Below are 25,640 nucleotides of genomic sequence, written 5' to 3' on the forward strand. Positions count from 1 at the left end.
CGAGCATGTTTTTCACGCAAGAGCGGCGTGGGAGAAATCCGTGTTGAGCTGGAGATACCAGGTTGCTGGAAGTAATGTGGCCCAGGATAGCTCGCTTCAGAATGCGTTCCATCACCTTGCATGGCACACTAGTGAGGCTTATAGGCCTGTAGCTTCCAGGCGACAATCGGTCAACAGTTTTGTAGATTGGCGTGACAATCGCTTCCTTCCAAGTAGAGGGAAGGCGGCCTTCGTCAAGCGGCTGACGAAACACCAGGTGTAAGTGATTTGCCAGTGTGGAGGACGTTTCCTTCAGGATCTTTGGATGGACCTCGTCGGGCCCCAACGCGCAGTATGGGTTGATCCTGTGCAAGAGTTGACGAATGTCCTCCACCGTGAAGACCAAGTCGGTTAGGGGTTGTTCGTAGTTCCGCCTTGACAAGAGTGGATGTGACGAGGACGCTGGGGATGAGTATAGACACGCATAGTGTTCTCTGTAAACCTCAGATACCACTGTTGGGTCATTTGCTATCCGTTTCTTTCCATCAAGGAGAACGCGGATGGCTTGTTTCTGCGGCGATGTCTCATGTGCTTGAACAAGACGTTTTTGTTTTTTTTTCGAGCGAGATCCAGGATGTTGGTTCTTTTTCGTATGTCCCATTTGCGGATTTCTGATTTACAGCGGTTCCGCATTTTACGAAATGCCAGCTCATTTTCTGTATCCCCTGTGGTCAACTTTTTGAAAAAGAGTTGGGATCTTTTTCCAGGAAGTTGCCGAATCCTTTTTGGCAGCCTGCAGTTCATCCGAGTGCGTCCCGGTTTTTTGGGACGAACGTTGCGTCAGCCCCGTAAACATTTTAGACAATGGTCCTATATAGTTCTTCCACTGGAGCTGGTCTCAATGTGAGTTGTTCAAGAAAGATGCGCATTCCTGAGAAGTCTGCACAGCAGAAGTCTCGAAACCACGTTTGAGGTTTGGGATTTCTGGCCCAATAGCAGACGAAATCAAAGGTCAGCACACAGTGGTCGCTATGTCCCAGTGGAGCGGCAATTGTTACCTGATCAACGAAGTGTCTTTCGTTGGTGATGACCAAATCCAAGAGGGATGGTAGCTGACCTGCGCGGCACCTGAAGTGTGCAACGACATATTAGTGAATTGGTAGTTGCACAAGGGTTTGTATGAGGAATTGGTCATTTTCATGGAGGGGCTACAGCAGGCCGCACCGAGAAGGAGAGAATCGGAACCGCGCAGCGGGTTTTGGACACGCAGTGCATCACAAGATTGTGCGCGGGTGGTGTCAGAGAGGACAACCGGGATTGGTAGGGCCGCACGTAAGTACAGAGCCATCCCACCTGCCCGCCCTCGTTTTGAGTCGGCTTGAAAAATAGAATAACCGTCTATCGAGATCTCCGCATCAGAGACATCTGGTGTGAGCCGGCTCTCTGCGAGCGCGATTATGGACGGTTGTTCAAGGTAAGCTGAATGTTTAACATCACCGAGTGTGTTGAAAAGGCTGAGGCAGTTTGTCGACAAGCATTTCAACACCATCTCTGCTGCCTCCGGGAGTAAGGAGCCGAAAGTTTAGTGACCAGGGAGGTTAGCAGGTTTGATAGTTGTTCGCCGGGTTTGAGTCCAAGGCTCCGAAGGGGCCTCTGGGGCGATGTCGTCTGCTTCCTGTTTTCGTGGTTTCGGGGGGTGCCTTTCGCTCGCGAGGTTTTCTCGTTCCGTGGAGCCCGGGTTGCTCGGGCCTTTTGGCTTTGGAAGACGAGGTCTTTTTCCCTGTGGGCGAAAATTTCGACCGTTGCTGTTTGTAGCTCTTTTATCACCCCATTTTGGCGACCAGATTTGCCGCTGATCAATGATTTGCGGCAAGCTTTCGCCCTCCTGGACCCATGGGTGTTTTGGCACGGTTTGGTTCGGAAAAAAGTGTCTCTTTGAGGCCCTGGGCACTGAGTGATGGAACCAAGAAGTAACGATTTTGGTGGCGCTCCCAAGAGGCTCGTTTTCGCGGAGGACTGCACCTTGAAGCTAGCCAGCAGTTTTCTAATCTGGCGAATTTTATCTGGCTTGTTTGGCTGCAGTCGCTCTTCTTTCGTGTTTGTGTGAACACCTGATCCGCCGGTGATCAGCGTGGCCAACCGGATGTACGAGGTGTTTTCCGGATGGCCGTGATCATGCTTATGGCTTAGGTTGTCGGGGTCCTGCGCGGCGGTTGTGCCTACAAAAAGAGAGGCCGCTTTTGACGGAGCAGAGCTGAAGAATGGCTTCACTGCTTGTCCTTGCACATCTGACTCATTGCAGTTCAGAGGTTGCGGCTTTGTTGAGGAGTGCATGGATGCAGCGTTGTTGTCTGTTACGGAGATAAGCGTTGATTGCTCCACGTACTTTGGGCGCTGCTTGCATATGAGGTTTGCCTCCTCCAGGGCATCATTGCCTTTGGTGGGCGAGAGCCTGTGGTGGTCGAGTAAAAACTGCTGTCCGAAGACGCAGCTGGTTTCTTCGGCCTGCTTTCGGGAGCACAACGGGACGTGACCACAATCGGCTTGGTCATGAGTTTGGGGCCGGCTGCATTCGTGCCCAGCGGAACCATGTTTCGTGCCTCCACCCCTGAACTGCTGTGCCGCAGCCTTCGCGCGTCCAGAGGGTGATCCTCAGACAGACGCCTTCTGGATGCTGCCAGCCCGCTCCAAGAACTTCTGTAAGTCAAATGAGGGAGAAAGAGTGACGAAAAGTCCAAGAGTTCGCTTGCTTCCCTTCTGGCGTAACCATTCTGTGTGGAGCAATTGGTCAGGCTTGATGAGGATAATGCTAAGGATTGAATGTGCCAGCTTCGCTGGCATGAGTTTTCCGGAGAACGAACCTCAGATTATCAAGCTGCTTTCCCTTAGGCGCCTGTCCACTAAAGACGCTGTTGCGGTCCTCATAGCGGCGTCAGAGAGTTGTATTACTTTCTTCGCAGCCAGAGGGCCCGGTATGGATATCGCAGGGTACTCGTTCAGCGAAGAAAGTTCCTTGTGAACCTTCATTCCAAGCCTCCGCATTTTTAGTGTCTGAATCCTCCAGTGCTTTTCAAAGACGCTCTAATCTCACGTGGAGTATTCCGATCAAAGCGGAACACTGACATCGGTCTTTCTGAATCTGCAGTGGGGATTGGGTACCGTTTTTGGGGGCTTTCCTCTTGGCTGCGGCATGCATTGCACCCTTAACGTAGAGGCAGCTGGCGCAGACAGACGGGTCAAGAGAGTAAGCTAGTCGGCATATCTGGTCGTCCTGTAAACCCGTGCATTTGAGGTGCCACCAGGACTTGCAGGTGTGGCAATGCATACCGCGTTTGACGTTTGACGGACAGCCATTTCGCTCACATCTGTTGTGGTCTGTCAATGGCTGCTGAGGGCAATCGGTATAAATTGATGTCATGTTTAGGACTAGATGCAAAATGGGAAGTGTTCGCAAACTGTCAAGGGTTATCTCTCAAGTGTTTTGTTGGGATAATAATATTCAACAATTGCTCGTGTGCACTCTGTGAATAGATTAAAAAACGAAATTTTTTCCACAACTTTGCACGAGGAAGGAACGAAACCGATTTCGGACGTACCGTGCGGGTTCTAATACTCCACTCTTCGGAAAATCGTCAGGGCTGTCCGGTGTCCCATGCGACGTGGTCCCCTTTCGAAGTTGCAGACTGTTGTTTGAAGTTGCTTCCCTTGACGCGACCCTGCATATGATTTGTTTTATGTCTCGTGTTTGAGGTAGCATTCGCACCTGCGGCCACCTTGGAGAGCAGTTCTCATATTCATGAATCAGTAGCTGGTTTGTGTATGACTGTTGTATCATCCATTCTGCCAGATCCCCGTTCTGATTTCCACGCATTGTTGGATAGTGGGTCAGACGTAACATTTGTAACGAAAGACTTACTTGATGAAGCCTGTTGAGTGAGGATTAAAACTCACAGTGGTGCGGCAAGGTAAGCCTGATATTCATACGGTTCAGATGGCTAAAATTGGAACGCGCCGGTAGGGTTGATGAATGAACCACATGCAACCACAACCTAGTGCGCTTATGCCCGATGACGATAGACGGCTTGTTATGTTTGGGAGGGAGGTTGGACAACCTTGTGTGGCCGCACGCTACTAAACATCCCAGTATACTACACCCAAAGCATGACGTCACCAGGTTGATAGCTTGGAGCGTCCACGTGCTGAATGGACATTGTGGACTATCGCATGCGTTATCCACACTGCCAGAGGTACTGGGTCTCTCAGGAAGTACCGATGACAAAGCCGGTGATTCACGGTTGCTGGTTGTGTCGAAGGAATTCTTACCACGGCTTCACGGCAATTTATGGCACCAATACTCCTCGGCAGGATCCAGCCAGACTGGCATTCCTTCACGGTAGCGGGATGTGCCTGTTTTGGACTGTTGACAGTTAAGAGTGGAACAGCTATGGCTTCTTGTTTACACGCTCATAGATGAGGGTGGTGAATCTCGCAATGGCCTATCCATCATCTTCTAACTCGTTCATTAAAACGCTGATGTATTTTACGACACGAAGAGGGACCTCAAAAAAGTTTATCGTTGGTAAGGGTTTTAATTTCGTCGGAGCGGGGATGGAACTGAAGCGAGCCATAGGGCGACTTTCTCGTCCACGGTATAACGCGAACGGCCCTTCATCTCACAGCTGAGCAGCCATGGAGTCAATGTATGGGGACGTATCGTACGTTCCGTAAGACGGATACTAAGGCCAACAGTCAATGAACAGAACACGGGTGGCGAAGAACTGATAACGTTCCTTTTGGGAGCGAAGCTAGTCATGAACAGACTCCCTATTGTGCCCAACCGGACCGATTATTTCGACAAGCTGGCATTAACATCGAATGACTTGCTCACTCTTAACACAATGTAAACGGTTATCCCGGAAAGCATATCAGGGAGGCATACGAAAGGTTTGCTACAAGTGAATTACTGGATACAATTATTTAAGAAGCACTGCGTGAAGGAATATATACATTTGCTTCAAGAACGAACTGAGTGTCGGTATTCTCAAAGGTACTTCAGAAAAGGGGATGTAATCTTGGGGTAGTCAGATGCGTTCTCTCGCGAACGGTGGCCGAAGACGTGTTCGATGAACGTAAAACACCAAGTGATAGTTTGGTCACAACCGTAGTTGCACGTACACGAGATGGTAGGCTGGCGGGTTATGTGCGTAAGATTTGTTTGACAGAAGGTTGCGAGTAGGGCTGGTAGAAAGAGATATGAACCGCGCGCTCAGCTCTCCAGAGGAAGGAGATCGGTTTTCGAACTCATCGCATACAGAGAGACCACTGGGAGGCGGCGCGTAAGTAAGCTCCGCTAGACGTACAGCAGTACGTTTATTTGGAACTTCGGGAAGTAAAATTATGGAGCCAGAAATGACCCTAGCTTGAGGAAGTATACTCCACTGGGATTTTGGACGGGGGTGAGGAAGAAAACCTACCAAAAGTGTGCTCGTTTCCCCAACCACATGTGACAGCTTACCCCATTTTTATTCCCCTTGACCCGATAAACTGAAACCTTTGCTTTAATGAAATTTTTTATAACCTTAAATTTTGGTCGGACATTTTTTCGTGGTTACTCGCCGTCGATATCTGTTCCTTCCTGATGATATCGATTTTGTGGCGAAGTGAACTGCGATTTATCCTCAAGCTGGTGATTGTACCTCTTTATTTTGTCACTCCTATGGTATCTTCAGAGGAGAATCTGTTGAGGTTTGTTGAATATGCGTATTATTATCTTGCCATATTACCGTGATTACAGAAAATGGATTTCTTGATCCTTCTTGTGGATTGACACGCGTCACTCAAGTTCAAAAAGCAGGATAGGGTTTGACGACAGTTTCTATGGCCGGAAAACTGAAAGAGAGCTCATGAGTCGAAACCTCGTGAGCGTGAATTTACATTGTTATTAATTACGTATGAATCGATTAAAGTGGCAGGCAATGTATGCTGAAGGATAGGTCGGCAATTCACACACAATCCGAACCCAAGCAATTGATTGTATACGCGGTATTCACGCTATGGAAGCACCAAGGAGCAGTGATTATCCGAAACCAGGTGCTCGCGATATTTTCTGTGGATGGAAAACAGAAACGAAGTTCACGCGCCGAAGTCGAGTAAGCAAAGCTGTACATCATCAATAAGTCAATCAAACAAGCAACAAGCGTATACTACACCTGAGCCGGATATGTCGTGAGCCCGTTATGAAAAATAAGAGAGCGTGCGCTGATTGGTCAAAATATTAGCTAATCAGAATCGACTTATTTTTGCATTTGATAGTTCACCCGTTAATCAAAAAACCAATGCTATTTTGCATTACAAACGGTTGCAGCACCCATGCAGAATGTGGCTTGCAACACAAACGAAAAGTCAAAAAATCAGAACAAGCCAGTAACATGGATGCGTCTGCTAATGGCAGACAGTACGGCTGTATGGTGTATTTTTGTCTAAGGCGGGACCACCTTTCCGTCATCTCTCAATTTCTTGAACAAAACTTTGTTTTTCAGTTTTTTATACGATTGGCTTCCGGTTGACCGACGGCTTACAGAAAAAGAGCTTGACACCTGGAGGGCCCCACTGAAGAATGGGCGCCGTCCAGTGAAGTGCGGTAGTTTGTGGCCAATGAATTCGGCGGGGTCCTTATCACCGAGGGCATACAAAACTACTACCAGAAGTATCGACCGATTCTGCTGAGTAAGTGACGCACAGTTGGGTTTTATTTTGGCAGATGATGTGGCAAAACTTTCGGAGACCAGATGTATGCTTGTGCTGCCTTCAGAAGAAAGTCCTTTTAGTCACATATGCAGAAGCAGCAGATGGCGCTGCGTCGACGCTTCCCAAATGAACCTGCTTACTCCTTCGTACCCTAGAGCGCTTTATCAAAGTTTCTGCCATGGACGACCTGCTCGCCACCAAAATCCTTGACAACCGGAAGTATGGGTTTATGGCACGGCGGTCGGTAACACATGTCAGGTGGATTTCTTCAACCACATTTCGTCCGCCTACGATACCAGACCGTGTATTATTTTTATCTATTATGATATTCACATATTTGACCAAGTTCCCCAAGGTGCACCTTTCAACAAATTACGATGTACGGGGGTTGATGGCACACTACCTCGATGGTTCACTTCTTGCCTCACTGGGAGAACCCAGGCCACCAAAATCCGGGATCTCCCCTCCTCAGCCCCTCCCATTACCAGTGTGGTTATTTAAGGTCGTGTACTTGGCCCTCAAATTCCTACTATGCGTTAATAACGTCACCGATTCGATCCCCCATGGATCTCCTTTTTTTGTTCCCTGATGACATTAAGATCGCTCACACGTTTAAGGACAGTGACTCTGTTTCTACTCTTGCTAACATCCAGCCTGACCTGAATTCTGTATCGCTCTGGTCCTCCAACTCCTGTCTTACGTGAGCTGTTCCAAAATGCCAAGCCATGTCATGTCGGTTCCAAGTACTCCCCGGGACGTTTACTCTTAAGGAACTATTGATTCCTACTTTTCCCCAGGCCTTAGGTATCCCTGTGCATTTGGCCCCAGCTAACATGCAAGGTACAGAGTGGCTGGGGCTCGCAAGCTCTGCGCTTACATTTGCCGATTCTTCCATAATAAACTGCCATCTTTAAACAATTTGTAAGACCCATTCTTGGATCCAGCCCTGAATTCGCCTCACGGAATTCAGAGGCATGCCGGACTGCTGTGGAGATTGTGCAGTGCTCGTTTACTAAGACCCTGTTTCCGGCGCCATCCGGCTGAATCTATTATGGCTAAGGCACACCATGTTGAATCTAGGACTTCTGCATCACCTTATCTACCGGCGGGCTCACATAGCTGACTGCTTTTCTAAAGTTTCTTCCTGTACTCCCTATAATATCCGTAACTCTGGTTGTTTACTTTGATTGTCGACATGCCGAGCTGTCTTTAGACAAAACGTTTTTCCTTTGTCTGTCTTCCAAACTATGGGACAAGCCTCACTCCCATATCTGTACTATCTCGTCCAATGTAGGCTTTCAAAAGGCCATTGATTCTTAGTTTCTGTTGAGAGAGCCGAGCGGCTTTTCGCGCCTCAGCTTACACTAGACATTTTTTGAGGTAGGCCCTAAGCCGTTCTAATCTGCGCACTCACCCTGACTGTCCTGTTACTAGGTTCTAGCATTTACACTCACCAGCACGAAACCCTTAGCATTAATCCGCAAGTGCGACAACCACCTTCCCAAGCCTTCTTGTCTATAATTTACCACTTTATCTATCTCTTATGCAGACGTTCACGCCTTGCGTCTACATCTTCCGCTCTCTGAAGAGTAGTGGAAGTACAGAATGTCTAGCGCCTGCCACCGTACTTGTCGCCAAGCCCGTCTTCACTGAGCTGGTTGCATTTCCTTCCTGCGGCCGTTAGCTTTTGTACCCAGCCAAATTATTCCTAGTTCTTCAAGCTTGGTCCCATCCCTGGGTAACTCTGTCAGCTCTGTTTAATGTCTCTTGCTTTGCTTTGACTGGAGTTAAATAACCTCAGCCAAACTGAAGTCTAATTTCCTTGCTGTTCTGGACCATTCTGCATCCCCTGAACACGCGTAGCGCACGCACGTCAAATGATGGGTCTGAAGATGCGCCATGAATGAAATACTTGTTTGGCCTTATGGCCCATTCATTCACACACACATATAATATTGGTGCGCCCCTACTTGGCAAGGCGGTTCAGACCAGTGCGTCGTCTTCGTTTAGCCATAGTACAGAGGCTCTGAACATCTCCATTCTACTCTCGTAGCCTAAAAGGTAGTTGATGTTCCATTTGCTTCCGCAGCTTGCCTCTTCCAATGGCTGTTCGCTTTTTGCGTGTTCGAAATGACTGAACAGTTTTACTGGCCTGGCTTCCCCTAGACTGGATAAAATATCTGGTAGCTGGAGTTATCCGTTACTGCACAAATCACAATTATGACTATTCAGTCGACTGTCACCCTGCAGATCTGGTAGCATGCACGAGGGATGAAAACCTCGTGTGGTGGACGGGTAAGTCCCGCAGGGAGAGTCGCCCTGTTACGTTGCACCAGGGTGCGTTCGTATACTCGGCACCCCTCCAGCAGCACGGATGTATCGCCCATTGTCGGTGGTTATGAGCCTGGCCTTTAAATCAGGAAAACAAAAAAGAACACCACTGTTGTTTGTCTGTAGGTGGATTGGCCTTGTTCCGGTTGTCACTTGTCTCACAACACCAAGAAATACAAGCGAATGACAGCTGTGCTTCAGTTTGTTCTAAAAGAATTAAAAAATTGCATTAATGCTGAGGTATCCTGAGGGTACTGTGTGAGGCTCACGGCTAACGTCGACATCGTCTTAGATGGGTCACACCAACCCAAGTCCATTTCATCATCGAAACAGCACATACGTTCTTCCCTCTTATCATCTAGAGCGATCATATGCACGAAATGCAAATAACTTATCATTTCCCGATTACAAGCAGTCACAGCTGGCACTTAGTGGCTGTTGTTCGCCATACATTATTCGTTTTCTGGAGTTTAGAGCGGTGACTCCGCGACCGGTGATCCTTAACCTTGCTTTCCTGTTAGGATGACGTAATATACCTCAGTTAAGCTACGATTCTTATCAATTATCTATTAAGCTGCTGCTCGTCCGCTTTTTACCTGTCTACTGTCATTGCTCACATTAACCACTCTTTCTGCACAACAAGGATCATATCCCATGATGCTTTGGAAGGCCGGAAACGGCCGCCCATTTTCAACAAGTCCAACAGCTAGCTGGTCCCTGCTAGCTACCTCGACGGCAAAGTTCTCACCATCCTAAAACTGGGCACCCACTCTCACCCAACTAGTACTTGGCTTTTAGATCAGCAAACGTACTCACCTTTCTTGGGTCTATTTAACTTGCTATCATCCCCTCTTATATTTTTGTCTATTGACACTGTCGTATCTTTTGCCTCCTGACACTCGCCACAAGCTACTGCCTTCATTACATTTCTTTCTCGTTGATCCTCTTCCCACAAGCTTCAGACCCAACTGCAGTTGCCCAAACACCCCGTAGAACAGTTGTTCATTCAAACTTGCTTGTCCCCGGTCTACAATCACACGGTCCTCCAACGAAATGGAAATAATCCATGAGCCTGCACCCGCCTGGCTCTGTCAATCCCCGTCTCACTCAGAAACAGCTGCCACGGAACCGCGTGTCCGTTCTCCGATCGCGGCACCGTTGACGACCGTTACGGGGCTGTCCATAAACCGAAGCATGTCAGTACAATGCTAGTGTGGCAGTGTCGTACCCAATGAGAAGGGACCTTCCAAGTATTTTCTTCAGAATCTCGACTGCGACCTCTCACCCATCCGAGTCTTTAGTCACAACTTCGAGAAAATTTTTCATCCGCCTCGTCTCTGGGATGAGCTCCTACGTACCCGATGAATTTTAGCTCACCTATGGCTAGCCTGGGTTTCTGCTACAATTTCGGCTTGCCTCTTCCACAAGTTCAAATCCGTATACGGTGTTCGGTTCACCCTATGTATTGGCACCATGTCCCCATCCAACCTATCCCCTGCACCTGACCTCCCTACAACAGCGCAACCAGTGAGTCTGCTTAGTTTTAGATTAAACCACATTTTCGGGACAGAACTCGCAATGTGCTCCCAGTTTGAATTATTCCATCTCATCTCCTTTTTACTTACTCCTTTTTACTTTTACTGGTTATGACTCCGGCCATTTACCTAACCGCCCAAGGTCACTCACGGTTAGGAATGGTTTTCAGCTTTAATTAATTCCAGCTGTTGGGCCTTGAGCAACTTTAAGTAACCGATCCGGTTTCATGTGTTTTCAGGTTACTTCAAATCACTCATGTGCCTTTGCTAGGACTGCATTATTATTACTGTACATAACGGTGTGCGACCCATCATCTGGGAGCTGACGTAAACATTATAAGCCAGAACAGATTGGTTGTTCTGTCCTAGGGGAGCCTCATTGCTTGACCGACGAACTATTTTCTCTTGTAATGGCTGGATGCAATAAAGAAGGCAGCTAGCCCATGCGATACCTGGTTCATGCGCCGACGTGCTTGAGTCGAGTCCTCCAATGCAATACTTGAGCCATCGCCACTGCAATATGTCCAACTTATCCGACGTGATGACCCACCATCCAGAAGACTTTTGGAGTAGCAAATTAAATTACCATCGGAAGATGCGTAAAATGGTGGCTGAATAAAAGTGCTAAACGGTTGTTCAACCCCAATGAACTTTTAAATTATGGAGAAATTGTTGAAAAGATATTGGCAATCCGTGGACAAACAATTCATCACTTTTTGGGCTGCATGAGAATGCAGGGAATGTGGAAATTCTGAAGTCAGTGAAGTTGGACATGTTCATATCTCGCCGCTAGCTTTGGTCCCGAAGATCGCAAGGATGTCCTGGCGCATACTTGTTTGTTTCCTGTTTAGGTGGTTTCAACGAAATTTCATCTGTTCAGTGTTTCTCAAAATCTGGATGGCTGGGGTGTGCCAACTTTTCGTGTCTGATCATGCCAGACGGTATGCCACCCACAAGTTGGGAATAAACATTATTATTATTATTATCAACAAAATGCACCCGACAAACAGTTTTGAGTGTTCTTAAAGCAACCAACACCCATCTTCTACATATAAGCTCTGAACCTGATCATATATGGCATTTCTACTGGGCGTTCGGTTATCTGTGCTTTCCTGGAAAGCAAACAGTTTGCTCCCATGCATAAATTTTCGGCTCATATAAGGAAGTGATAAGCGAGCAGTATCGAATAAAGGCTTGCCATGAAAAAGTTGACGGTGCAAATGTGGGCGGTGAGTGCAATATTTGGCTACGACGTCATATTGTGCTACTTTTCCATGAGAAAATCATTCAGGAAGCATAAATGTACCATATAACATTTTTGTTTGCAGCCACACTCTGCGAACAGCAAGCGCATATTCCACCGTACGGCTCGCCTGGACAATGCCGTTCATTAGGTTTTTTGTTTAACATGAACGAGCGCACAAATTGTGACAATATCTGCAAATACTTCGCCACATCGATCCACGAGATGTCTCTTACTCCACGCCTCACTGATTGTGCAGCATCCGCAGATGGACTGTACACGTGCAAACCGGGACGATTGGTTTTAGTAAAGTGACCAACAACCGCCTGCAGAATGTTCACGGCTCATGCTGAGAAGCTTGGCGCAGCACTCAGACACACTGGAGCATGCTATAGAGATGTTCTGGCGCGCCGAGTGACTAGCACGGGAACTTGAGATGCACACGTCATAGTAGTGTGACTTAAGGGAAATCTTGGTCAACGACGGCCACTTTCTGAACGTTCACTATCGGATGAATACGTATGCATGTTTCATCGTTGTGAGGTACTTGGGGCCGCTGCTTCCGAGGCTGCACCACCGTTGTGTCGAAACAATCAGTGTTAGATTAATCTACGTCAAATAACATGTGGTTCAAAATGGAGACACCCAGGTGCTGGGGAATGCACACACTCCTTCCACCGGGTGATATGACTCCTCTGCACTCTTTTGTTTTCCGTATTTAGAGACTGGCCGGCTCAAAGCAGTGAGAAACATACTCCATGGAGTTTTTAGGGTTAATTCGCCCTCTACCAGCAGCAGCTGTCGGATTATAACCAACCGGAACAAATTGTACCGCTTGCAATTGTTCCAGAGTAGCCACCGGCAGATTTCAACGGCCTGTGTAAACAACTGAACCTTCAGGGACAAACTCTGCTGCGCCAAACCTATACGTCTGCAGCTGATTGTTTGTCCTCTGTGGTTGAGGATACGGCACTTCAATCCCACTGTGGATATAGGGACACAGATTAGGGTTTTTCTGATTTGAAATGATGACTAGTATAAGTGATCGATGGTGTGCAGTGGTCAGTCTATAATATTACGTCGACTGTTGCAATACTGAACCATGTCCCTTCGGGTTTCTGCCATAGTTGCACCCGCAGACGAATAACTTATTTTTGTTCTTAGATCCCGGCCAGTCCATGAAATGCAAAGGCGTGCTTTCTGGCCGATCCGCAAAGAGAGCGTCTTATAATGTTTGTCTGGACCGAAGCGCAGAGCCCCGCACATTGGGTCCCAGAAGTCTGTCTGCGTCCTCATTCTCTGCACTGGAGAGAAACCAATCGACAGCCGTTCCTTTAAATACTGGTACTAACGATATAGAGAGCAAACTAGAGGAATGAGATGATGGTAATTTCATGTGGCGAGTACAATACCCATTATCTCCTGTCTGTTCGTCTGTTAATGAGACTTCATGCAAGTCTCGTAACCCTTATATTTCCTGAGGGCTGTAATCAATGAGCACAAGCTGCAATCACGCCATCGAGGATGGCGTTGCAAGCAAGCATATACGAGACTGAAGTGCTTTTTTTAGGGTAAGCATCCCACCAAGTTTGTTAGCCGACTTTCTCATAGCGATGTTTCAATAACCTGACATATATCTTCCTCTCAGGGCGTCAATAGCTCATTTAGCGCTCGCACCGAGGAGATCATACGCTTCCCAGCAAGAATTATGTAATAATGAAGACGGCCAACAAAACTCAACTTATCGTGCCGCTCAATATGGACCATTAACTTTACCCGGTAGATGTTGATAGACACTTTTGGCCAACTGATTAGACATTGTGGATTGTAACGACCGTTTCGAATTCTTGAGCAACGAGCACCAAGGTTAGCAACCAAACCGGCAAAACTCCGAACGAATGGCTACGCAAATGTGCTGTACTATAAAAATGAAAGTAGTTACACGGAATACAAAATTACAAACCTCAAGGTTTTTTGACAAACGGTGAGGTACTCCAAGAGGCGAGCAAAGCCGATATGGACCAACAGTCAACGCGTGACCGAAACCACGTCTCAAACTCATGGATCAAAACAATATGTAGCTGCCCAAGGTTTTGGTACAAAAATAGTATAATGAAAGCGGTAAAAACGGTTTGCGCGGTAAGGAAAACGGAAAATACAGATATCTTGTAAAACTGAAATAGAGTTCAATTCCACCAGTCCAAAAAGGGCGGTCCATTTGAATTGTTAACCGGGAAGGCGGTCAATCAAGATTGGAGGCAATTTTAAATATATATGAAGTTGCAACATGGAATCTTATTCGAATGTTAGTCGTCTGTTTTGCCCAGTTTTCTTAAGCTGTTTGCTACGATCGGCCACACGGTCGTTCTGGTATATTGTGCAGCCTAAAATGGAGCACCATGCCGTTTGACGACAAAATTGCATACGTCATCAACATCCACAGGCTTTGCTTTCTTCCGACCTGGCACGATTTATCCAACAATGATGAGTACGGCTCCCGAGATTTTAACCCGGGCTAGCAACTACCGAGGTATCTGGACACGTATTTCTTTATTAGACCAGTCAGCCAGAATCAATTAGCAAAAATTATTTTACATACATTTTACATTCACCTAAGCCACTTTGTTTCTACAGAGCCCAATAAATTATTTCAGCCGCAGAACTATATGCAAAGTTCGCTCCTTATAAGCGATTCACTCTTCAATGCAACTCGCGATATCTGGTCACATTAGACAACTTTTCCGCATTTGGTGACAATGATAACCCTAAAGATTCGCTCACTTAAACAAATCACCCATGCAGATGATTCGCAGAATAGTTCATTATACATAGATATTCTCCACAATGCATTGACAACCCTGAAGACGTCGTGGCTTTTGAGGAATTAGTTCCACTGTGCGAGTGCTGAAAATCGCATGAACCACACCCCGGAGGCACCATGCAAGGATCACCCTGGTTTTACTGGTGCCTTCGTCGTGACAAGCGGTTTGAGTTCTTCTCATGAACATGGGCGGATATCTTCATACCCCTGGACTGGATCTTCACTGACAGGATCACAAATATGACGGTATGGTTTGCTCCCGAATGATGAACGGCATACTTGAGGCATGTTCACAATAGCGCAAGCAGAACAGAGGCCTAACAGACGTCCGTTGCGGGCACCCAGCATTGAACGGAAGTAAAGCGGTCATACAACTTAGGCAAGATTCAAAACAAAGAGGCATTCGTCACAAATATCACGAAGTTAAATGCCACGGACGTGGGGGTGGTTGCAACGGAGGTGGTATAAGTGTATGGCGGGAGGTTGGGGCCTAGGGATTGCTGATCACTGGGTTGATGGAAAGAGTAAAATGGGTGTGTTGCAAAAACATCCTGACAGTTTTGAACTAAAGCTGGCAACCATTGAAACAACCAGATAATGTGTTTTTTAGTTGATGGCCAGAGCCACGCTGTCAAATCAGACCACCTAGACCTAGTGAAGAAGAAGAGGTTTTTAAACATGCAGATGTAGGTTAAAGCAAAGACGGGTGAACTCAGCGGCTCTGATGAATGTGAACAGTCACCGACCGAACCCACTCAGTTGAGTATGTTTTTGATATTACACAGAAGCGGATGGTCGACATTGGAGTATCAAGCCGGTCAATGGACAGAACGAGCAAACTGAATAATAAGAGGGTTATTACTTCGAATTTTTGGCACAAGTTCAGTGGGCTAACTTGGTCATGTTTGCATAGGCAACAAACTCGAACGAAACCGACGAATCCATGGTGAATGGATCAGAAGACATTACCAGGATGGATGGCAAATGGGATTTAGATCTCTGACCCTCTTCCAAAAAGTTCTCACTTCATTAATAAAATAGGACTTAAAAGGCATTTACCTTTCTGCGGACCATCCGGTTCACCTTTTTGCGCATTACTTGCATGGAATTCCAGATAATCAGTGGAGCCTGGGTCAAACCGCTTTTGATTATGCCACTTAAGATGTCTATTCAGGGCTTAGGTAAATGGTTAACCTCAATGTGGGTGGCCAGTGGAAATGGTTGCTGGCTCCATTCTCACTAACTATGAAGCGTGTCTTGTGGCACTTGACTTCCTTGCTCTGAAGCATCGTAGCTTCCGAGTAGCTCCAATATTAACTTATGCCCTGTCGACACTGTTGACACAACTAGCACACGCTGGGGCATGGTGAAGAGGCTTTACAACGCAGATCGAACACATTTACTAGGGAACAATTGTTTGCATTTTCGGCAGTCGGTGCATGGAATAACCTCTATTTATCGGTCGTTTAACTGCATCCAGATTCCATTTCAAAGCACTTGTAGGTGCCTCTTAATGTGATTTCCCGTGCTAAAGAGCCTACTTCCCCACGCCTAGAACTTAAGATATAGCGCAACACCTGTTGCGGAAGTCTGCTTTTCGAGCATGAGTGACGCGTGCTAATTCACGAAAAAGGACCAAGAAATCTGAGTTCTGGTAGCATGGTGCTATTGCAAAGTTAAATCTGCATGTATATGACAAACTTCAACAGACTATCCTTTGCACATACCCAAAGAATTACACGATAGGCTTGTACAACCAACAGCCTGAAGATATAATTGCAGTTTTCTTTGCCAAAAAAACAGATATCGTCGGAAGGAAGCAGATATCGACGGCGGGTAACCACAAAACACAATGTCCGATCAAAATCGGTAAAAGTTTAAAAAAGTTATTCATTAAAACAAGGAGTTTTTAAATCTTCGATTTACGGGGAATAATTATGGGAATTGGTTGCCACATCCCATCCAATGACCCTAAATGTGACGTCCGTTACGAAGTTATCCGAAAACCTAAGTGTGTCAGGTCAGTTATGGCAAGGCACCGCCCCACGCAGCTTGTTAGCACACCCACAACAATTCCACTCTTACTCTCGACCGTACTCTCCCACCCACTCGTTCCATCAATTGCAAGTACGAACAAGCTCCCCACCTGACCCCAGCTGCTTCCGTGACGTATTCATTCCAAACTGCTAAACTTTCAGTTCGAATTTAATCCTTTATTTGTGTCCGTGCTTCCCGCTGTTCAATAACTATCCATACAGCTGAACTTATGTTGTCATCATCTCAATCTTCCGAGGAACTATCATGCCCAACTCCACAACGACACCAATGAGTCCCTACAGTTTCACTGTTACCATTTAACCGCTTTGCTAATCACTTCACTTCATCATCCCCGCGTACGATTTTTGTGACCCTGGCACAAAGAACCAAGACCATGAGGCCGAAGCGGTGGTTTCAAGTTTTAGTACAATTTGACCGGCTGGATGACGCCAACTCTGCTACTCCAGCAGGTCTGATGTTCTGGTTCCTCGTTTTCCGCAGTTTACACTTTTCTTGTCATATGTCATGCAGGGAGCCTCTTGATTTGTCCTCCCTCGTTTTGTCTTTACCTGCCACTTTCAAATCCTGATGATCTTATCTTGCTCGATAAGTGCTCAGTATTCGCACAATAGAGTTGAATTTTCAAAACCTACGACGTGTCCCTGTTACACTAAAAGCGACAGGCAATTTGGTTCATAGTACGAGTCCAATCTTTTGAGCCCCATCTAGGCATCCCGGGGATCAGCCACGCTAGGAAAGTCTTCCACCAGACTTTTTCGCCAGGGGTATGATTGATTCAGTGGACAACAGAACTCGGTGAGCTTCAGAAATATGAACGTAGGTTAGGATGGTTTTCGGCTTGAATACATACGCCACAAAATGCAACATTTTGACGTAAAATGTTTTATTCCGCTCGCGAATGTTTAGCAGCTAAGAGAATCGTCCGGCCAATGGGCCCTGCTCGATATTCTCTGTGCTTCCTACCCGTGCTGGTCTCGTGGTGACCATGTCTACATCGGATAATGCCCACCTATGACGCTGTCCCTTTTCTCAAAGCCCCCTATACCCACAATCTCCGCCAGTCATGCTTTTATTCTCACTGTACCATTATGATCATGCCCGACCCACAAGTTGGGAATAGACATTATTATTATTGTACTCAGTCCCTACGAACTGTTGTGGTTGTTTGTATTCGGTATATCAGATCAGGTGCAATATCATCATCTGAATATTTTGTTTTATTTTATGCATTGACCGTTTGAGGTTTTTCTGCTTTTTAATATTGACCTAGGGATTGTTGCAAACCAAGACTAATACGCAGGGGGAAAGTTCCTGAGTCGATCGCGAGTGGATCGTGGCTCGTTACTAGAACTAGTAATAAAGGAGCCAAGTGTAGATGAGTAACCAAAATAGGGGAAATCATTGTTGATGGGGAGCACTGTGTCAACCGAGCAGGCCGTTTTCCAAAACAGCAGGAGGCCATGAGTTACAGCTGCCCTGGCAGCGATATGGAGCTTAAGCTTTACAATGATTTAGTTATGGATATTTTTACATAGCGCCCGGAGGTCTGAGCGAACAACTGTGAACACAAACATATGTACGCATGCGGATACGATGGTTCCACAATAACGAGGTGGCGTTCGGCCCATGTTATATTTAATTATTTGATCAGCAATGGGACTGGGAAGAAGGACACAGGTGTAAGAAACCGGGCCCGTAATCCTTGTGCTAGCGAGGGAGTCTTCGCAGCTGGTTCACGTTGACTGGTGACTAGCTGACAATCATTAGGTAGATGGGCGTACCACAAGGGTTGTGCACCAAAGCATATAACGGGCGTAAAATGTTATCTTTGGTAGCTATAATAACAGTTCAGTAATGCTAACTCAGAAATTAAGGGACGAATCTTGAGAGGAAGGTAAGTTGTAAGTCGAAAGATATGGCGGACAACAGAGAGTAAGGAGATGGATGGTCATCTAATTTTATACGTTTAGACAGCAGTGCGAAACTAAGGCCGAGTGTTGGGCGAGTCTAGAACAGTTAAAATGTCAAACATACGAGAAAAATAGATCAAAGAAATGTTCAAGGAGTTTTATTTACCTAAATGTGTGAATGGTGGAGCGGTCTCAATGTGGCACGATCGTAGCCTAGAGAACGGAGTATAGGATATGCCAAGCAGCCTTCTCCAGAGGTGTACCACTATTTTCCTGTAGTAAGCCTCTGCTTAATTACAACCGAGACATTCTTTTTTGGTTTGCTATAATCGGCCCTTTGTTCTCATAAGAAAAGTGTCCGAGATATTTTATACAGCCCGGAGAGGCTTGAACCTTGGACGTTAAATGAGTGTTGGAGTTTGTGGCCGAAATTTTTTAAGGTTACTTGCGCTGGTCCGGTCGAGGTCTGGAGTAGCCGGAAGTCCCTCGCCAAAGCTGCCTCTGCACAGGTTGGAAAAAAAGTGTATTTCGCACACCTTACATTCCTGGTGCGTAGTTCCTTTTGAGGAAACACTCACTGGTACATAATTTGGACGCCTTACTGCTCGTTACCCAAAGGAAGCACAAGGACTGAGATACAGTAAAGCGGACCATGCGGCCACGGAAGTAGTGATATGCAGACTTTCGGTCGAATCCATGGACACTTAGGTTAGTAAGTTCTACCCCAACCACTAGGCTGTCCACATCCGAAAAACTAATGAAACGCTTGTTCTGATAAAAGGGAAAGCCTGGACGACTTGGATGAGCTCTCGTGGTTTTTCGGAATCGGGCCGAGACATGACGCATGACGGAGGTTGGATGTCGCCTAAAAAGTCGGGTCTCATTTCAAACTGTGTAATGTTTGCATTCACTGAAACATCAGCGAAGGCGGTTTCCACCGCTGGGGATCGTGTGCGACGGGTAAACGCCGACCAACCTACCCCTTTTTACAGTGAAGTCAACAACAGTGGGGCAGATTTGACTAGATGCAAGATTTCCGGGTGGGGAAAACATACAAGAGGCCGATGAGTTGCAGATATTCACAGTAATGACAAATGTTGCCTCGTACCTCAAAAACACGGTGTACAGTAAAACTTAACAGATTCAGTGGTGTCACTGTTGGAGTCGGGTGTAAAAGTCATTTGGGAGGGTGAGGAAGGAACGTGAGCTGTGAAGAAAATCATCAGTGCGCACTGATGATATCTCCTCGTATGGTGACGAAGCGTTTGCAAGCCAATTGCCAAGCTCGGCAAACAGATCAGCAGCCACCTGATGAACGACCAGTAGATAATACAGCCTGTTAACTTATCTAGGATTCTCGGGGCACAAGTCCGAATTCCGGTGAATTTTTCCACCGGCCTTTTGACAACAGGTTATGGTGAGTGCTTTCGCCACCACTATGTTATGAAATATGAGCCATCTTTAATGTCGCTCCTAACACTGTCTATGAACTAGTTCCTCTTCTGGTACATCGGGGGTTTTAGAAAGGATTAATGTTCTGTGATTGTTCTGTGAGCAAAATTTCCATAGACACTCGCTACGGACAATACAAGTAGTGAGAGCCGACAGGCGGTGGTGGGTCAGTCATGCTTGATTATTGTCAGCTCCTGCGTACGGTACAATACTTCTAAATACTCCTCCCCAGCGATAGAGCAAACACAAATAGCAGTCGCTGACGTCAGCGGTAGAACTCGACGTGAAAAAAACTGTTTGTCTAAGATGGAGCAACGAAAAATTGATTTAATGAGTTCCTCGGAATCCTCGGTTGTGAATACATGGAAAGGGATAGTATTAGCAGGATGATGGGTTATATATCAGTCAAATATAACAGCTATTCTTGCATACGCCAATGAGCCGTTTTATATCACCATAAAAAGTAAAATCCGGGAGAATTAACCTATCTTCAAATGTATTCTTAGCAGATCCGGCTACAAGCTGCTAAGGGCAGCAGCCAAAAGGGATATTGCGTTTTCGAAGATAAAGCGGTAGTGCTTTCACACCACTTATGGCGGAAAAGTAGTAGTTCAGGGTCTTTTGGGTTTAATCATGGTTTTCAACAGGCGTTATGTTTTAGAAGACCGAGGGTTCCCGGGGAATTTTAAGGGACATCTAGGGATTTGTTTTCCGACCCATAACAACAACAGTGTTCGGTAAATACACGGGAAAGATTGCTATAATTAGTTCAGCCTGTTGAAGTCTAATTATTCGTAAGGGAATTCTATAAGTCAAGTCAGGATATGTGAGGAGTGAGTGCACAGTTTCTTTGGTGGAGGAGAACGGACCAGGTTTAGATACATCCTGCGAGTGGAGAGTGGATACCCTTCGATGAAGCAAAATTATGGCGAATATTCAATGGATATTTGACCATATGAAAACTAAACTTGATGGTTGATTTAACACAAACTGACTGGTGTGCAACGATGGTGGTTTGGGGATTTTATAGACAGAAAGGAATATTTTGCTCAGGAATAATGGTCACTCATAAATGATGTTTTATTGTTACATCGATTAGTTAATGACGGTTTTGTAAATATTTGTTCTTTAACCACCCGCACTTCATCGCTGAATAACCAGACGAAATGAGCGTTTACCGATGGTTGATCAGGTGGTCGTTGACCTGTTTGCTAACCTTGGCAATCGGCTTGCAAAATTTTTGTCCCCACTCGAGGAGACGACGTCAGTGCGCAGTTAATTGGGTGCTTCAAATTACTTCTTTACAGCAAATGAGGTCTGATTTTTTTTCTGGAAATTTCACAACCGTTAATAGTTCTTGATTACTTGTTGACTACATTCAACCCAGTGATCTGGCTTCATGAGAAAGCCTGAGAAATTCACATGTTGTTTGTGAACACCAGTTGTTCCCAAATCTTATCAAAAAAGGTCAATTTGTTCTTTGTGAGACTTGCTAACTCTCCATACCATGGAACAGTTCTGGCTCATAAGGCTATCAGTGGCTCTTGAGTATCCTTCAGCTCGCAATAACAGTTTTTATACTCAATGGGTTTTTTCTTATCCCTGAGTTTGACAAAATGAATATTTCAGGTCGATGAACGACGTGACATTCAGACGTCGCGATTTCGTTTCTGAATAGGCTTGTACATATTCAGTGATCAGATAACGACAAAAAATGTTGCGAGATGAACAATTGAATAGATCCATTCTTTTGTTGATGTGACGCACTGCTATTTCACTTTATAGTGAACCCACACGAGGGCGAAATAAATAAGGCTAGTGTAAGTGAATGATGCTCAAGTTTATGCCGTTCGTCTAACAAATACCCATTGGTGACTGACTGTTCGTTTTGTTCTTGAGATATGGGAATGCACAATCCAATCGATAAGTGAAACGGCAGAGTCAAACTGTGTAGAATAGTGGGCACGGATTTTTGGTTGGCGGTAAAATGCAACTCCAACGAACTAAATGGTCCAGTTGCCGGTGTGTTCTACACAATAACATCTTGATTGCTTAGTATGTGGTAGGAACCAGAGGTCAGTTGACCACTCTAGCTATGGTCAAACCGCCATCACTGCTACTGGGCAGGGCTAATTATCCATTTTTTCATATGAGAAGCAACAAACAATGCTTCATCTAGTTGATGATCTCTTAATTATCTGTTGTAATGTTATAACTGATGAATTCTTTATTGGTTCGTGACTCACTCGTGCACCAATATACTTGCTCAGTAATGGTCCGGAGGCAAGAAATAATCGATTGAGAATATGACAAGAACTCGATTCAGGATTAACAGATCAGTGTGAGTGCTCTTCACTGTCACGACAAAGACTAGTATTTATTTATAAGCTATTAAGCGAAAAGTTATGATGACATAATGGCATGATACAGCAGAAAAAAATATAAAGTTGGCTATTGATAAGTTATTGTCTTCATTGAAATCGACTTGCTTATGGTCATTCATATGATTTGGATGCTCACTCTTCATCGTATCACCACATGGTGGCCATCAAAATTCAGTTTAAAAATTGAAACTCCCAAGCGCGTTTATCTGGATACAGGAAGTAAAACATGAAGAGAGAGTCTGCTCGAGTGAACGCATTTTTCGTGCACTGTCACACAGACATCTGTTTCGTGAAAAACCTTAGTCATATTCGATACTACTGACTGTGGCTTGTCCGTTGTGATCATGTACACCCTAGATTTGTTGGACAGTCTATAATGACCATCGCTGTTGCTTCAGCAAAATAGAAGGCGTTTGTACTGAAACCAGCCACTGCACCGAAAGGCGTTTTAAAATATGGGACCCGTGTTTCTCGGGTTAAGGTTTTTGAGTCCCCGGGATTTAGATAAGAAAATTCTGTTCTTCACAGTGGCCATCAAACGGATAATCGTTTTCCTCTAAACCGTCTAGCATATTACTCAGCAGATAGGACTGCACAGGTCAAAGTCTCGGCTTCAATAACGAGAGGCCTACTAAGCAATACATCTAATCTTTCTCAAACATCTCAGGTGTATATTCAAACAGCCCAAATTTCTGATTTACCTCATTCTTTGGTTTAGTCTGCCTCGTCCATCCCCGGTGTTTTCATACAATGTAAAATATGGGTATGTTGATGGGCCGCGGAGTCAAAACTTAAATGAAGCTACAGACTAGGTCCATTTACTTCGTGTAACCTGCTCAGGAACGTTTATCTCGATCGATCGTCTAAATTCTGAAGAAGTGAAATTTTCCTTCATTTATGAAAGAAGATCTAGCGACTGTCTCATCATCCCTTCATTTTTCACTCTTAATTAACCTAGTATTTCAGAGAGCAAGATGGCCCAGCGGTTGAATCGTGAATTTACTGAACAAAATGTCTGTGGTTCAAAGCCAACCTCTGCATCTCGACATCTCCTGTCTAGATTTGGACAGTGTGGCAGTATCTCAGCTCTGCCACTTCCTTCGGATGGCACAACAGGCAGGCACCAAAAGGGTGTTGCAGAGTTAAATAACCAAAATAACTAGCTCGGATAAATGACTATGGTCAAATTCATTAAAGTCGCGGAAAACGGCATTTATGCCGTCAGACACTGGAAGTGGCACATTCATTCACCATGGGATCGTTAATATTTGTGTCCCGGCAACTGGGTTTTCTGTCCTTTCACTAGTGGATATCCCTTGTTTATGGATATCAGGCACAGCTATTCCTGTTGGAACAGTTGGATGCTCATCACCCAGTCCATCCTCTTTATATAAGACATCAACTTCCTGCACACAAACTCGCTCACGAATCATTGTTCTGCTACGCTTACCTACAAAGCTCACCACCTGGTGTTTTGTACATTTGTACATCTGTTCTGCGCGTTCTACGTGGATGAAATTCATGGGTAACATTCCGCTTCCTTATACCATCTCTTTTTTAGCTGGCCCGTTTGTATCTTGACCTCTGCTTCAGTTGATAATTTCTGAAATAGCAATGATCTACCAGATACGTAGAGATTTTTTCTAATTGACTAGAAGTGTGACGAGGTTTTCAGTTAGCATTACGCCTGTAAACTCCAAAATAACTACTATCAAGCAAATCACAGTAATTTGATGTAAATAGCATTGAGTTGGCACCTGAAAACCCGGCATGAAATCTTGCTGCATGTATACCCACCGTTGGATCCTATGGATGGGTAAACCTTAAAAGGTACCCCATGCATAAAAGTACCACTTTTGCTGCCGTTTGAGGGGAGATAGCTCCAAAACCCCGAGAGTGCCAACACTCAGTGGTAAAATTATGGTGATTTCGGCCCCACCACTCCAACAAGGGTAGTTTTTTCAGATGGTGAGACATCCCGCTTCAGACAGGTCCTGTTTCATTGTGTCAGGTCATCAGCTAATGACTAGATTTCCGTACCTTTTGTCAAACATATTTTGTCCTCACAATAGATACAGTTTCATTGGTAGTGATATGAAGAGATTGGGTGGTTTTTAAGTGAGACTTCATCCTGTCAGTGAAGTCAGTCTATGCTGGGAAGTCGATCAGAACTGTACAGCTAAATCATCTTCGTTTGGATTTGCCAGCAGTAAGCTGCTGATCAGATGCTCGAGGTCAAACGGATAAGTTTTTAGCCACTGACCGGAGGTTTGCGGGGACGTAATCCCCCTGACTTCTGTGAGATGCACACGTGCTTCTCGGCTTCTTAGCTTGACTGACAGAATGGAATATCCGTTGAAGGTAACATCTTTTGTTGTAAGCCGTGCACTTTTGTCAAGGTCGGTGCAGGTATTAAACTTTCTGTCATAGCAGAACCAGTATGAATGCGCACATTTTACATTTCTGCATAAGCTGAATGCTCGTTCGGCTGGCTGAAAGCCATGGAAAAAGGAACAGCTTTAAATAAATGACAGTGAATTATTTCGATACTCGGACAAGTTGCTTAAATTGTGATTTCGCAATACGATAGACAACTTGGATTCAGCTAGCGTCCCCTTTTATCTTCTCCACTGTAATAAGTACATAACGCAATAAATGAATTTTCTTGAAAAATAACTTCGGCACAACCAACAATCTTTTCTATCACAGAAACGAAAAATTCTTGATCGTCCAAAACAAGAACCTCATTCGGTCAGGACGGACCACTTTAACCAGATCCTAGGAGTTTTTCTCATTCAAGAGACAATAATGCGTTGTTGACTACCAATATAATCATCTTTCCTGTAATGAATCTATGAAGCTATGAAGCGCGCCTCTTCATGGCGATCATTTCGCTGTACGTCCAGTCTCTTTCTATCAAATTAGCTGGGATGTTTTGTGAAGACTATCTTAAGAATGAAAACCGCCTGACCACAAAAGCGGACGCATTTCGTCCGGTAAAATCGGACCTACCATTTAGCACATCCACATTTCGGCAATACTGATTAACACGCAGATGACCACATGATCGTCTCATGTCACTTTAGGGCAATCACACTATGTCAGCTTAAGGAGACCAGAGTTTCAAGGTGAGGTTTGGGGGTGTCTGGCCTTTTGGATGCAACACTCACTCAGCGCATA

At 45.5% G+C, this 25,640-nt stretch overlaps 1 protein-coding gene across 1 annotated transcript; it reads right to left on the bottom strand.

Annotated features, from left to right (window-relative positions):
- Nucleotides 1-13,060: 13,060 nt before the first annotated feature.
- Nucleotides 13,061-25,536, bottom strand: T265_04926 (hypothetical protein; the record flags this gene model as incomplete). Its single annotated transcript, XM_009169794.1, has 2 exons — nt 13,061-13,182; nt 25,473-25,536. 2 exons carry the CDS (start codon nt 25,534-25,536, stop codon nt 13,061-13,063), a joined length of 186 nt encoding a protein of 61 aa, XP_009168058.1.
- Between the last annotated feature and the right edge of the window lie 104 nt (nt 25,537-25,640).

This window comes from Opisthorchis viverrini (assembly GCF_000715545.1).
Source record: "Opisthorchis viverrini unplaced genomic scaffold opera_v5_90, whole genome shotgun sequence".
NCBI lineage: Eukaryota > Metazoa > Platyhelminthes > Trematoda > Opisthorchiida > Opisthorchiidae > Opisthorchis > Opisthorchis viverrini.